The sequence below is a fragment of the Epinephelus fuscoguttatus genome, linkage group LG15, assembly GCF_011397635.1.
Source record: "Epinephelus fuscoguttatus linkage group LG15, E.fuscoguttatus.final_Chr_v1".
In the NCBI taxonomy this organism is placed as follows: Eukaryota; Metazoa; Chordata; class Actinopteri; order Perciformes; family Serranidae; genus Epinephelus; species Epinephelus fuscoguttatus.
Window position 1 is genome coordinate 8,153,286 of NC_064766.1, and position 13,982 is coordinate 8,167,267.

The window sequence follows — 13,982 nt, forward strand, 5'->3', positions numbered from 1 at the left end:
GGTATTAAATGCACTTGAAAAGTCAAGGAAAAGAATCCTAACACACCTCAGCTCTTCCAAGTAGGTGTAGGCCCGATGCAACATGTAAAGAACCACATCTTCCCATGTGCTCCTGATAGGCAAACTGGAGGGGGTCTACTGCATCAGTGATCTCTGACCTCAGGAAACAGAGGACCAGGTGCTCCAGGGTCTTCATAATGTATCATGTTAAGGCCACCAATTGATAATTATTTAACTTGACCAGACGCCCGATTTTGGGCACCGGTACAAGACAAGATGTTTTCCACTGCACTGGGACTATGCCTGTTCGAAGCCTCCTGTTAGAGCCACTGAAGGGGCTCTGCTAGCTGGGCTGCACAGTCTTTCAGGAGCCTTGGACTCGCCTGCTGTAAAGGACAGTGGTAGTTGGCCATGGGTGGTAGCTGTATCTGTAGCCTAGTAGTGGGGGAGGGGCTACTTCCAGGTGACAGTGCAGCAGGAGCAGCAGCAGCAACAGGTGACACTGTGGAAGGGGAGATGGATGCAGGGGTTGGGTGAACACTGCCTCCTCCATCAAACCTGTTATAGAACAGGTTGAAGTTGTTGGCTTTGTCCACATCACCATCCATAACCTGGCTGTTCTTCTTTGAATAGCCCTTTATGTTCCTCATTCCCTTCCACACCTCTCTGATGTTGTTCCACTGCAGCTTACTCTCCGCCTTTCTTTTGTAGTCCACCTTTGCCTGTCTCAGTTTCCCCTTCAGCTCATGCTGAACCCCCTGAGCCTCTCTGTCCCCCTTCTTGAACGCCAGCTGAGACCAAGACTGCATCTCATAATTTAATTGTAATTTTGAATTTATCAGGTTAAAATTGTGATATTAAAAAGTTTATTCAAGAAAATGTGTTAAGTAAGAAAAAAAAAAAGAAGGACTTTTAAATAATGTTTTGGCTAAGTAGCCCATTGTTTGGTAAAAAGGTTTTTTTATTGACTTGTTTTTCTCATATTTCATTATTTGTTTATTTATTTATTTATTTGGCGGGATATGCTTTCTTTAGGGACGAGGAAGATGAAAAGGCCATCAATAGGAAACAAAAAAAGGAACTACTGTTTTCAGAATAGTGGCGGAAGGTTTTGGCAGGCGGACCACGGACAACTAGCTAGTTAGCGGCCGCTGGAAACAAAACCGGATTCTACTGAAGTTCTGATGTTACCCAGTTAAACCTTGGCCGTATTTAGTTACTTGGCTGTTTACTGATTTCATCTAGAGGTCGAAACTTTCGTGGTGAAGATGGGAGTACCGAAGTTTTACCGATGGATTTCAGAGCGCTATCCTTGTCTCAGTGAAGTTGTCAAGGAACACCAGGTAGGAAACCATTGATGAATATCGTTAGCTTCTCAAGCCACTGTTACTGATAGCCGCTGCGTTAGCTTAGCTATCTGTTGGCTATCAGCGAGCTAAGTATAGCGGGCCCTGGAACTTTTATCCCCCGTAGCTTCACAATGTTTCACCCGGTAACAGGACATATCTCTTGTCAGTCCCTTTTGACTAAAAGGACTCCATCGTTTCATTAAAGTCAACATAGGCGCAACGTTATTTATAAAATTCCAACACAAACCCGCTTGCTATTTTGCTACCTTCTACGTGTGCACATTAAATGTAAACGTGAATATAACTTAGTAAATGCGTTACCACCGGATAGTTTAGGTTTTTGTTGGGAAAGAACATTCCTCACAACAGTCAGCTAGCATTCACTCACATTCAGCTGGCTGTTCAACTTCACACTAAGAAGAAGCTGCCGCTAGTTACTGTTGCCATCTAGTTTACAGTCTCCCTGCTTTGCAATGTTTGTGAAGTTGTTGAAAATGCATTCATTATGTGGTCAGCTTGTAGTTGATACAACAGGGGACAATGTGAGTTAACCCTACATGACTTAGTTATTTAAGCTCAGTTATTTGGGCAGCCTGCATTGACTTTAGTGACCTAGTTCCCTGTGTAGTAAGACGGATAGTGTTTCACTGCTTGAGCAGCAGTTTCATCAGCTGGACGTTGCTCGGTGTCACTCTCATTGCGTAAGCCAGCTTTGATAAGTTTGATAAGACAATAATAAGGACATTTTATATCGGAGGACAGTGGATATGCAAAGTAAGCTGTATACCCTGTTCTTATAGTATAGGTCAGCCCAGTTTTAAAAACATTAAGGACATTTTGCCCCTGTGTTACTAAACCTACATGTCACCTTGATGTGTCACTGGAGAGAGTATTTTGGTGTCTGTGTCAGGCTGTAGGAGCTCATTAAAATGCTTCTGGTGACTGCCAAAGATGAGTTGACCCTTTCACTATTGGCTTACAAAATGTGTCATGTGAAGGATACCCCCTTGCGGACACACCAGCATATGTTAAGACAAAACAAAACAAGGACATCCAGTCAAGGAATATCAATAGATTTTACAAATTTGTCACTTTACAGGAATCCACTTTAACAATTTTAATTTTTTTTATGTTTCTTTCTCTTTTCAGATTCCAGAATTTGACAATCTCTACCTGGACATGAATGGGATCATCCACCAGTGTTCCCACCCGAACGACGAGGATGTCCACTTTCGCATTTCCGAGGAAAAGATTTTTGCTGACATCTTCCATTACCTGGAGGTGCTCTTCAGGATCATCAAGCCACGCAAGGTCTTCTTCATGGCGGTGGATGGCGTGGCACCGAGGGCAAAGATGAACCAGCAGAGAGGACGGAGATTCAGGTAGAGATGGATATGGTATTGAAGAAACACGAAGCAATTCTTTCTGACTGTTTGTGTACAGGGTGACACCCAGAGTGGGTCAGCTGGGGTCATCTGACCTTGCTCCATGACCTTGTTACAGACCTGAATTTAATGTTGGTATGTCTGTCTGGCTTTGTTATGAAAGGGTGAACACAAGTTCCTGTTACAACCATAGGGTTACCAAAATGTTATTGTTATTATTAAATGATTATGGAATGATTTTTACCCCATAGTAAAATATATAAACTTGTCGCCCTCTCACCACTTAACACTTCTCTATTTCAATGTCAAAGACAATTGAACATGATTGTTAAATTTAGGTTGTTGCAGTAGCTTTTCTTGAGGTGACCAAATAAAGAGATGGAATTTTATAAAGATTTGTGTAAGTGTAAATAATGGCACATTCTCTTTTGGTAATCTGATCAAGATGACAATTCTGTTTGCAAATGTATTTATACAATGTCTGGTATAATTCTGTGGTTGAGCAGTGATGTTGGTGGTGCTGCCTAATAAGGCAGAATGAGCCTCAGACTAGAACTAAAACGCAACATTTGCTTTGGTAAAAAACGAAGAAACCAGACAACAGGCAAGATAACAGCCCAAGACTGTGAGTCTGACCTGCTCTCTTTTATATATGCGTGTCTGTGTGTGTGTGTATGTGCGTCTGTGTGTGTGGGTGGCTGTGTGTCTAGGTCCGCCAAAGAAGCAGAGGAAAAGATAAAAAAAGCTCTGGATAAAGGAGAGGTGCTTCCCACAGAGGCTCGTTTCGACTCCAACTGTATCACTCCTGGTAGGAATGCTCATGAGCTCTAAACAAAATGAACAGCACTCATTAGGATTTAGAGAAGCAGCTACACATATATATATAACCTGTTCATGTCAGGGTAGGGAAATCATTTCTTTCTGACTTTCTTCATTAATATGTTTTTTCTTCTATTTTTTTTTCTATGGTTTTTAGCGAAAATGTGTTTGGGAATTCAGCCATTGTGGGTTTAGTTTTTTCTGTTGAACTATGGGCCAACCACATTTTTCTCCTGTATTGCAACTTGTTATTGTCAGTAAAATTATGTTGTTTTTAGAATGGATATATTTCATACAATCCTAACATATTAGATGTAAACATGCCTGTTCTCAGAAATTTGGTAGCGACTCCTTTAATCACACATCCTTCTTCCAGGCACTGACTTCATGGCAAGACTCCAGGAGCAGCTCAAGTATTTTGTCCACAACAAGCTCACCACTGACAAGCTATGGCAGAATGTCAACGTCTACCTGTCTGGTCATGAGGTGTGTTAAGAGAACGGCCACTGCAGTTTCAATAGCAGCATTTTGGCACCAGTGTTTGTGCTACTGTTTAGTCACTGTGATTCTGTTACAGCTTCAGTATCGCCTGTACCAAGTCTGTGTTTCTCTTCTTTACAGACCCCAGGAGAGGGAGAACATAAGATCATGGAGTTCATTCGCTCTGAGAACGCCAAGCCCGGTCACAACCCCAATACCCGACACTGCCTATATGGCCTGGATGCTGACCTGGTAGGGTTTGTGTGGACTTAGATGAGGGTGTTCATTACTGATTAAACTCTCTGTGGATGCTCACACATGTCTTGCTCTCTGTGTTGTAGATCATGTTGGGTTTGACCAGCCATGAGCCAAATTTCTCCCTGCTCAGAGAAGAGGTCCGCTTTGGAGGAAAGAAAAACCAGAAAAGGTTCTTTTCCTTGACATTTTTTTTTGTATAGTTTTATTTCATATCTTTTCTGTCATTTTTTGTTCTACCAGTTTGATTTCTTTCTCTGAAACCTAGTGTGATCTTCTCTTCTAGGATAACAGCTCCAGAGGAGACAACTTTTCACTTGCTTCACTTATCTCTGATGAGGGAGTACATAGACTATGAGTTCTCGGCGCTCAGGGTGAGAGAGAGTCGCACGCACACACGCACGCACGCACGCACGCACACACACTTATGCTATTAGTATAATTATAAAACTATACTTGATTTTCATGTCAGGGAAGGTTTTACTTGAAGATTTTTTGTCTTTAAAGGGACGGTTCACCCAAAGTGAACAAAGACATGTCTGCCCTCTCTTCAGTATTATAGAACTAGATGGCACTCAGCTTATGGTGCTCGAAGCACTAAAAAATACATTCGAAAAACTCAACAGCAATATCTCTTTCCAGAAATCATGACCCAGTTACTCAAGATAATCCACAGACCTTGTTATAAGCAATGTCATGTAGGAAATGTTTTCTTTCTAATGAACTACACCCACCAGCTGAATGACTGTGCAGAAGGATTAGTGCATCTATTCACGGATAAGAGGCTCCTGCTCGTGACTGCTCATAAACACTAATTGCAGCTGAGCTGTAACATTAGCCAGCTCAGTGGTGCTAGGTGAGCTAGCAGTGGATGCACGCATTCTTCTGCGCATTCTTGATCCGGTTGGCGGGTGTAGTTCGGTAGAAAGAAAGTCGTTTCTGACATGATTTCTAGAAAGAGACATTGCTGTATTTTTTTTGACTTTTTGAGCACCACGAGCTGAGTGCCATCTAGTTCCATTATATAGTAGAGAAGGCAGACACCTCTACGGACAGTAGCCCCAACACTCGGCAACTCACCAAAACAATGTAGATTCATAAATAGAACTGCAGGTTTGAGGAAAAATATGTTTTATTTATTATTTATATATTTGGGGTTAAGGGTCCCCTTAATATATGCCACTTTGCCGTATGGCATTTGCTCTGTATTCTGAATATGTCTGTGGGTGTTTTTACAGAGTCATCTCGGTTCTGCTTATGACTTGGAGCGAATAATAGACGACTGGATTCTAATGGGGTTTCTAGTGGGAAACGATTTCATCCCTCACCTCCCTCATCTTCACATCAGTCATGATGCTCTGCCGCTGCTGTACAAGACCTACATCAGTGCTCTGCCCAGCATGGGGGGTGAGAGACACACACGCACACATGCACAAATAAATATTGTACCATCACACTCATTTTAAATGAGATTTCAAATGTTTCGTGCAAATACTGAGCAAGAGTGATTAGTCTGTTTAAGGTATTGTTTGTGCCGGTCAGATAGTTTGTACATGTCAGCTGTGTGTCCTGCCTCTATGATGTATATCACACACATAAAAACAACAAACTGAATCCTGTTTCCTGACTCAGGTTATCTGAATGAGAACGGCCATCTAAACCTCAGAAACTTTGAGAAATACTTGGAGAAGCTTGCTGAGGTGAGACAATATCACACCACTGTCTATATGATACATACAGGATCCCCACCCCACAGCTTGTATTCAGACTTTCTGCACTACTTTTTATTCTTACCTGCACTGCTTACTGTGTTCTACTCATTGAAATAGAATCTCATTCTATTTCTATGATTCTGCTGTATATATCCGAGAGCAGTGGTTCCCAACAGGTCCATCCACAGGGCCCACATCTCTCCTTAGTTATTAGTTCAAGGTCCACACAATTTAATATACTCAGTGTCATGCTTATTTATGTCATGCGCCATAAATAATGGTTAAAATATGTGACACTGTTCCTTCCTTTCCGACATTCCTCCAGTTTGACCGGGAACATTTCAGCGAGGTGTTTGTGGACTTGAAGTGGTTTGAGAGTAAAGTTGGTAACAAGTATCTGAATGAGGCGGCCGGATTGGCAGCAGAAAAGGAAGCTGCCAGCAAAGACACCAACGAGAATGAGGTCTGTTCTTATGTCAGAATATTTATACACACCCAGGGATGCAGTGACAGAAATCCCAATATTCATTCAATTTTATTTACAGTTTCAGTCATGTATCCTTGTAAATAATAACTCCTGTAATTTTGTTATATGGGTGTGTGTGTGTAGGATTCTGCCCTCTCAGAAAGAGTGATTGGAGAAGGAAAAGGAGCAGTAGGAGACGATGAGGAAGAGGACGACGATATGTTTGAAACTGAGTTCAGACAGTACAAGCGCACCTACTATATGACCAAGATGGGCGTGGATGTGGTGTCTGAGTGAGTGTACACACACACACACACACACACACACACACACACACACACACACACATTGCAAAGAAATAAAAACACTTACAACAGGAGGCAGAGCTCCCCCATATGAAAACATTCTATTTAGGGCTCACAGATTATGGAAATGTGTCTGTAAGCATTATGTACCACTTTAAAGTCAGATGACCCGAAAATATGTTTTTTATTCTCATTTGCAGTGACTTTCTAGCCAAGCAGGCCAAGTGTTATGTGGAAGGTATCCAGTGGATTCTCCACTACTATTACCACGGGGTTCAGTCCTGGAGCTGGTGAGAACAACTTCTTCATATGTCACTTATCCTCTGCTCTTCCTTTCCTCTTGTTCCAGCAGTCTCAGGCAGTCAGATGATTTATTAAATCCTCTTGTAAAGTGAGGGAGTATCAGATAATAGTTATACTTTCATATATTTCAATCAATCAATCAATCAATCAATCAATCAGTTTTATTTATACAGCCCAATATCACAAATCACAATTTGCCTCACAGGGCTTTACAGCATATGACATCCCTCTGTCCTTATGACCCTCACAGCAGATAAGGAAAAACTCCCCAAAAAAACCCTTTAACGGGGAAAAAAAACGGTAGAAACCTCAGGAAGAGCAACTGAGGAGGGATCCCTCTTCCAGGACGGACAGACGTGCAATAGATGTCGTACAGAACAGATCAGCATAATAAATTAACAGTAATCCGTATGACATAATGAGACAGAGAGAGAGAGAGAGAGAGAGAGATGCAGGTAATGACAGTAGCTTACAACAACATTATTGAAAGTAATAATATTATAGTTATAGTTCTGGCTACTGTGGTACAATATGTTGATATAGTATATATTAATATCTGGCAGTATACATGTGTGACAATAGTCATATGTGTATAATAACAGTAGAAGTATGACTAATGACTAATGATGGCAGCAGCAGCAGGAGGCATCTGGCAGGACCACGGCAGCAGCACAACCACACACGTCACGCTGTCCAGGCACCGCTGTGATATGAGTTAATCTGAGAGACAGTGGAGCACAAAGGCTCCGGAGAAGAAGCCGAGTTAGTGACATCCAGAATGGCCGAGTTAGCAAGATGCAGTAATAGAATACCAGAGAGAGAGAGAGAGAGAGAGAAGAAGAAGAAGAGAAGGTGCCCGGTGTATTATAGGGGGGTCCTCCGGCAGACTAGGCCTAAGTCAGCCTAACTAGGGGCTGGTACAGGGCAAGCCTGAGCCAGCCCTAACTATAAGCTTTATCAAAGAGGAAAGTCTTAAGTCTAGTCTTAAATGTGGAGACGGTGTCTGCCTCCCGGACCATAACAGGAAGATGATTCCACAGGAGAGGAGCCTGATAGCTGAAGGCTCTGGCTCCTGATCTACTTTTGGAGACTTTAGGGACCACGAGTAACCCTGCGTTCTCAGAGCGCAGTGTTCTGGTGGGATAATAAGGCACTATGAGCTCTCTAAGATATGACGGAGCTTGACCATTTAGAGCTTTATAAGTTAACAGTAGGATTTTAAATTCAATTCTGGATTTTACAGGGAGCCAGTGCAGAGAAGCTAAAACAGGAGAAATATGATCTTGTTCCTTAGTTCCTGTTAGTACACGTGCTGCTGCATTCTGAATTAGCTGGAGAGTTTTTAAGGACTTACTAGAGCTACCTGATAACAGAGAGTTACAGTAATCCAGCCTAGAGGTAACAAAAGCGTGGACCAATTTTTCTGCATCTTTTCGGGTCAGGATAGGATATTTCTGCACAGCAAGCCCAGCTTTAGTGAAAGTTACAGTCTTTCAAAAGAACAATGTAAGGATGCACTGATTTATGAACCAGACAGTGGTATTGGTCATTATTCGGCGTGTTGTCTGCCATCAGCCATAGAGTGGCCCAGGGATGATGTTTTCCTGCAGGCTGAAGCAGAAGTTAGCATTGTACTGGCTCCCTCCTCAGCATATGGGATTTTTCCGTTAGACTTTGGATTATTGCACAAAATAAGCTCTTTGGCAAACAAATGTTTATGATGCTTACATGTTTTGTTCAGCAACATAATCTTCATAAATGAACACACCACTGATTACGGAAGCCCGGAGAGTAGAACCACTCCTAGACCATCCCTACCATCCCTAGAACTGTGCCTTTGAGCCAAAAACAAATCAGAAAAAGATAGACTGTTATGAGTCATTGAATCATATAGTTATGAGAAATCATTTAAAAAATATTCCTTTTAAGTCAAGGACATTAATATGAGCATTTCCCCCCTTTATTGCCTTCCCTGTATCTGCTATCTTCAGTTTGTTCTTTTCTTAGATCAGCCTTTAAATAATGTGTGTATGTCACTCTAGGTACTACCCCTACCACTACGCGCCCTTCCTGTCTGACATCAAGAACATAGCAGGGTTAAAGTTGACCTTTGACCTCGGGAAACCCTTCATGCCCTTCCAGCAGCTGTTGGCAGTCCTGCCTGCTGCCAGCATGGAGCTGCTGCCTCAGAGTTACAGGGTAACACACTCCCACACACACATATGTACAGTATATGCACTTATTTGGTCCAAGTATCACAGATAAGTCTACATGTGGAACTTATTTATTTTAAAAGCAGCAAATTTTAGGGGGTATGCAAGATCCAAACCTGAAAATGATCTCATATATTTTTGACATTTCAGCACCTGATGACCAGTGAAAGCTCGCCCATCATCACATACTACCCTGTTGACTTTAAAACAGACCTCAATGGCAAGCAGCAGGAATGGGAGGCTGTGGTTCTCATTCCCTTCATAGATGAGGTATATACACACACACACGCACACAAGAAAAATCATGCCATAGTTAGGTTAAAAAAAGCAGTCTCATTGACAGTTTAACTATGTGTGTGTGTTGTGTGTTTATGCAACAGAGGTGCTTACTAGCAGCTATGGAGCCCTGCAATCAGAAGCTGACTAAAGAAGAGAAGGCCAGGAATCGTCACACAGAGTGTGCAGTCTATGCATATGACCCTGAAGCAGACTTTACATACAGCTCCACCCTGCCTCAGCTGTTCCCCGACATCATCCACTGCCATGTCAGGTAGGTACACACACATCCCCACCAGCCCTGACACTGATTTAACATGAACTTAAATAGTCTTTGTCAAATGATCTTTAATATACCCACCCAGTAGGATACACAAGATCACGAGGAGAAAGTAATATTTTATATATTGACTGTCCATTTTTGCTGGTGAGGTCCGCTGCTTCTTGGCATTGTAAACAATAAATAAAATTTGGTACAATCATTCTGCGGTTATACTGCTGTGATTGGATGGTTTCACAGTACCACATCCATCAGTGGAGGACAACAAAAGAAAATGGCCTGAAATCATATGAGGCCATTTTTAATGACTTTATAGCGTCTCTTGCTTCAGCTGAGAAATGTGCTCAAGCAGCAAGTTCACTACATTCTGCAAGCTCTCCTAGCTTTTAGTCTAATAAATACACAAAATAAACTCACAAAATGTCAAGAAAGGAATTATTGTACACCTGTTTTCCTCACTGAACACCAAATAAACAACTGTACACCTTCTGAATTCAAGTCTCTCTTTCAACAAAGTAAGACCAGCTTAATTGCTTTAATTCATAGTAAAGACATTCAAACTCAACAGAAACAAGCTCACCATAATGGTCTCAGTTTTTCTACTGTTCCAACAGTCACCAACTCTAGTTTTGGAAATAAATCCTGAATCTAACAAGTTAGACGTGAAAATATAATAACTGTACAAGCTGTTTTCCCTCTGCCTCTCAGCTGCTCACTTAGCAGTGGCTCTCACTCGTTCTTTGGTGGCAGCTTATTAAAGGTCCAGTGTATAAGATTTAGGTGCATCTATTTGCAGAAATGGTATATAATCTCATGTTTTTATTATTGTATAATTACTTGCCTTGTTGTTTCTACAGTAGCCTTGAATGGACAAATCAAACACTGGCTCTAGATAAGGCCATTTGTGCCATTCATGCACGCAATCTGCAACCTCACTGCTAGATGCCACTAAATCCTACACACTGGACCTTTCAGTTCAGTCAAAAATAAGATGGCAAACATTCCCCCCAAAAAGCAACCAACAACAGCAAAACAGAGATGTACTTAGCCAGTCGCCAATATGTTGGTCCAAATGTCTAGTCCTGAGTCCTTTGTAAACTATTTTAATTGTCCCCCACTTTTGTTTTAAACCATGATTTTGCACCTTCTTGTTGTACTGCACTGTTACATGCACAGTCCTGCTGTGAGGAGCTGCTGGCTGTGTGCCAGCCAGTTGACATATAAAAGCACGTGTCGACAGTATTTTCGTACTGCACTCTCACAGCCAGAGGGGGTAGACAAAGGTCAGCACCACAGAGATGCAATTTCTTATTAGTTGTTACTGCAGGCCACAGTGCTTACAGAGCAGCTCCTCACAGCACCAAAAACATCAACCCAAATTTTCAAATAGGTGTTTTTTGGATAAACTATTCACATATTGGGAAAGCAGATGCTTACTTCCTTGCATGAAAAAAAAATAAACTCAATAACATTTGTTTAAGCCTAATATCAGCTATTTGGCAAGTAAAGGATTACAAAGCAGAGTTTCTTCTGCTCTAAAGCCAAAGTAAAATTGCAAATGTTGGCTGTTGTCATGTTGATTTCACTGCACATGTTCACTATAAGTTTGCTGTATTGTGTTTGTTTGTTTGTTTGTTTGTTTGTTTGTTTGTTTGTTTCAGGAAAGCAGACATCCCTATGGACGCCTGGCATGTACCATTGGACCACGTCAGCAGGCGCGTTGACCGCTCAGCTCTGTACTTCTGTGGCTTTCCCACACTGCAACACATCAAACACAAGGTTTGTGCTTTCACATACAGACATGATGTTGATGTTAAAAACTCTAAACCACAGCACAGGGTCTGATGAAGTTCATTAGTAATAGCTCATGTTTATTTATCATGTGGACTTCTTGCAGGTAGAATACTTAAAAACTTTTTCTTTGTCTCTTTCACCCCTCTGTCTTTTCTGCTTCTCTCTCCTGTTTATGGGCTCACTCATTTTTTAGTTCTTCAAGAAGAAGAGTGGGGTGGTCGTGTTCCAGCAGAGCAGCAGAGGGGAGAACATGATGCTGGAGATCCTCCCCAGCCCAGACGGAGAAGCGGTGAGCTTTCGTGTGATTTTTAGAAAAGAAGAAAAAAAGAAAAAAATGCCAAAAAGCAGACTTGATTAAAGAGCTTCTATTTTTCTAAATGAGATGTCTAAAAATGTCAAATTAACAGAATAAAAGGCTTTTTGTTTAATGATTAATAATGGCATGAAGTTGTTACATCATTATTGCTGCAGTGCTAATTCTTACTCAGCGTCTCCATCTGATACTGCAGTAATGCAAGGCTAGATGGGGCTCTTGAAAAGTCACAGGATCCCTATAAAAGATTACTTTTACTAGTTCTTATATCAACCTACTTATGTCTGCAATTTTATGCTGCAAATAGTTTTATGCACTTTGTGATCTTTTCACATTTAGGTTATTGTGTATTGTCTTGGTCATAAGCAACATCTACAAAAACCAAGCCTCTTATTATGATATACAATCGACGAATTAAAGTTTTAGCCTTTATTTTAAGGGAAAATCTGGTGTTTCTCAACCTGTTGCCCTTTTTCCATGTTTTCAAGTGACTAATTGGAGCAACTGTTTTTGAAATTGATCCAGTATTGAGCAAGACAAAATAGGCTGCAATGTAATCCCTGCAGACAATTGAGCACTGTCAATGTATATCCACTAAAAGCGCTTATTTTTGCCACTGACAGGCTCCACCAGCATTATCCTATCCCGACAGAGATAAGTCTGTCTGTTTAAGAGTAAAATCCTTTTTATTCATCCAGAAACAGCCATTCATAAAAGACACAAAACACTGGAAAATTGGTCCAGATTCAAAAATACCAAAGTTACCCTTTAAGAAGGTAAATATGATACATTTTGAGTATCTCATCAATTTATTAATCTTAAACTCATCTATAAATGCCTCTAATGTAATCAGGCACACAGGGACCTTGTGGTTCCACTCAGAGTTGCAACCTCAGGAACTGGATGGTGCCCTTATGTAAATCTTCATTTGGACAAACTGCTTTTTTTGTTGGGAGGAGGAACATGTGGAATTCTTTACCTGCAGAACTTAAACTGGATCCTGACTGATAGCGTTTTAAACTCAAACAGGAACAGGTTTCGAAGAGAGATCAGTCATGTAGTCATGAATAATCTGGTGCTTCTCATTTCATGGTGCCTTAATGTATCATAGTGTGTGTCTGTATTTTCTTGTTGAGTCATGAGGTTTTCTTCTTAATGTATGTATGTATGTATTGTTCAGCTTGTGTTTTGTCTATTGCGTATTTGTTGTTGAGTTTTATGTATTTTAAAGGTCCATCTAGAGGCAGGCATTACAAAGTAGCTTAGGCTATAAATGCTGTGGTGTGTGGCACTGGTTTATGCTACGCACTTTCACCCTATACAGAAAAACATTGAAATTAAATAAAAGATAAACACATGGACAGGACTTGGGCTCCTCAGCAACACAATTTAGATTCTGAGAAGTTATTTAAACACCCGTAAATAATGTGAAGTACTTTTCACTAGTTGAAATTTGAGTCTGAGGAAACGTCTGCAGAATTTTACAACTGCTTTGAATTTTTCAATTTCCGTTCCACACCATGTATTTCCAATTTATTGTCTCCCTCTCGTTTTTTTCCCTGTGCCTCTTAAGATATGTGATGATGCTGCTGCTAAAGTACTGGGGAAATCAGTGTTCGTCAACTGGCCACATCTAGAGGAAGCTCGCATCATCGCTGTGTCAGATGGAGACGTAAGGTAGGAATTTGTACCAGGCCAGTGTGCTGAATGTGTCTTGATTTTGTTTTTGACAATTTTCTCAATCTGGATCAGTTCTATCCATGTATTATTTATCAGTGTACGAATTTATTGCCCCATCTTTCATAAGAATCTTGTTAATATTATAGAAAGCATTTCATCAGTCAATAACTTGCATGGAAGGATTAGATACACCCACATGATAACAGTGGATACTGAAATAGTGATCCTTTTCAACACCACCACTGGGGGGCGCCAAATTCTACACAAAGTGGCTTTAAAATAAGAGCTGCTGAAACTTCACCTGCAGTCACCAAATGTAGCATACATGTCTTTTTGCCACAGAGTTTGTCTT

At 41.0% G+C, this 13,982-nt stretch overlaps 1 protein-coding gene across 2 annotated transcripts in view; it reads left to right on the plus strand.

Moving 5' to 3' along the window:
- The first annotated feature begins 1,124 nt into the window (after positions 1-1,124).
- Positions 1,125-13,982, plus strand: part of xrn1 (5'-3' exoribonuclease 1) — a 31,582-nt gene continuing 18,724 nt past the window's right edge. For both annotated transcript variants that reach the window (XM_049597913.1, XM_049597914.1), the window contains exons 1-18: positions 1,125-1,343; positions 2,499-2,731; positions 3,445-3,542; positions 3,930-4,039; positions 4,175-4,285; positions 4,375-4,460; positions 4,575-4,662; positions 5,527-5,695; positions 5,921-5,988; positions 6,326-6,463; positions 6,611-6,759; positions 6,972-7,061; positions 9,117-9,273; positions 9,438-9,557; positions 9,668-9,837; positions 11,505-11,622; positions 11,831-11,926; positions 13,524-13,627. In XM_049597913.1, coding sequence (XP_049453870.1) covers positions 1,269-1,343; positions 2,499-2,731; positions 3,445-3,542; positions 3,930-4,039; positions 4,175-4,285; positions 4,375-4,460; positions 4,575-4,662; positions 5,527-5,695; positions 5,921-5,988; positions 6,326-6,463; positions 6,611-6,759; positions 6,972-7,061; positions 9,117-9,273; positions 9,438-9,557; positions 9,668-9,837; positions 11,505-11,622; positions 11,831-11,926; positions 13,524-13,627 — 2,180 coding nt within the window. In that variant the 5' untranslated portion in view covers positions 1,125-1,268. The remainder of the gene's footprint in view (positions 1,344-2,498; positions 2,732-3,444; positions 3,543-3,929; positions 4,040-4,174; positions 4,286-4,374; positions 4,461-4,574; positions 4,663-5,526; positions 5,696-5,920; positions 5,989-6,325; positions 6,464-6,610; positions 6,760-6,971; positions 7,062-9,116; positions 9,274-9,437; positions 9,558-9,667; positions 9,838-11,504; positions 11,623-11,830; positions 11,927-13,523; positions 13,628-13,982) is intronic.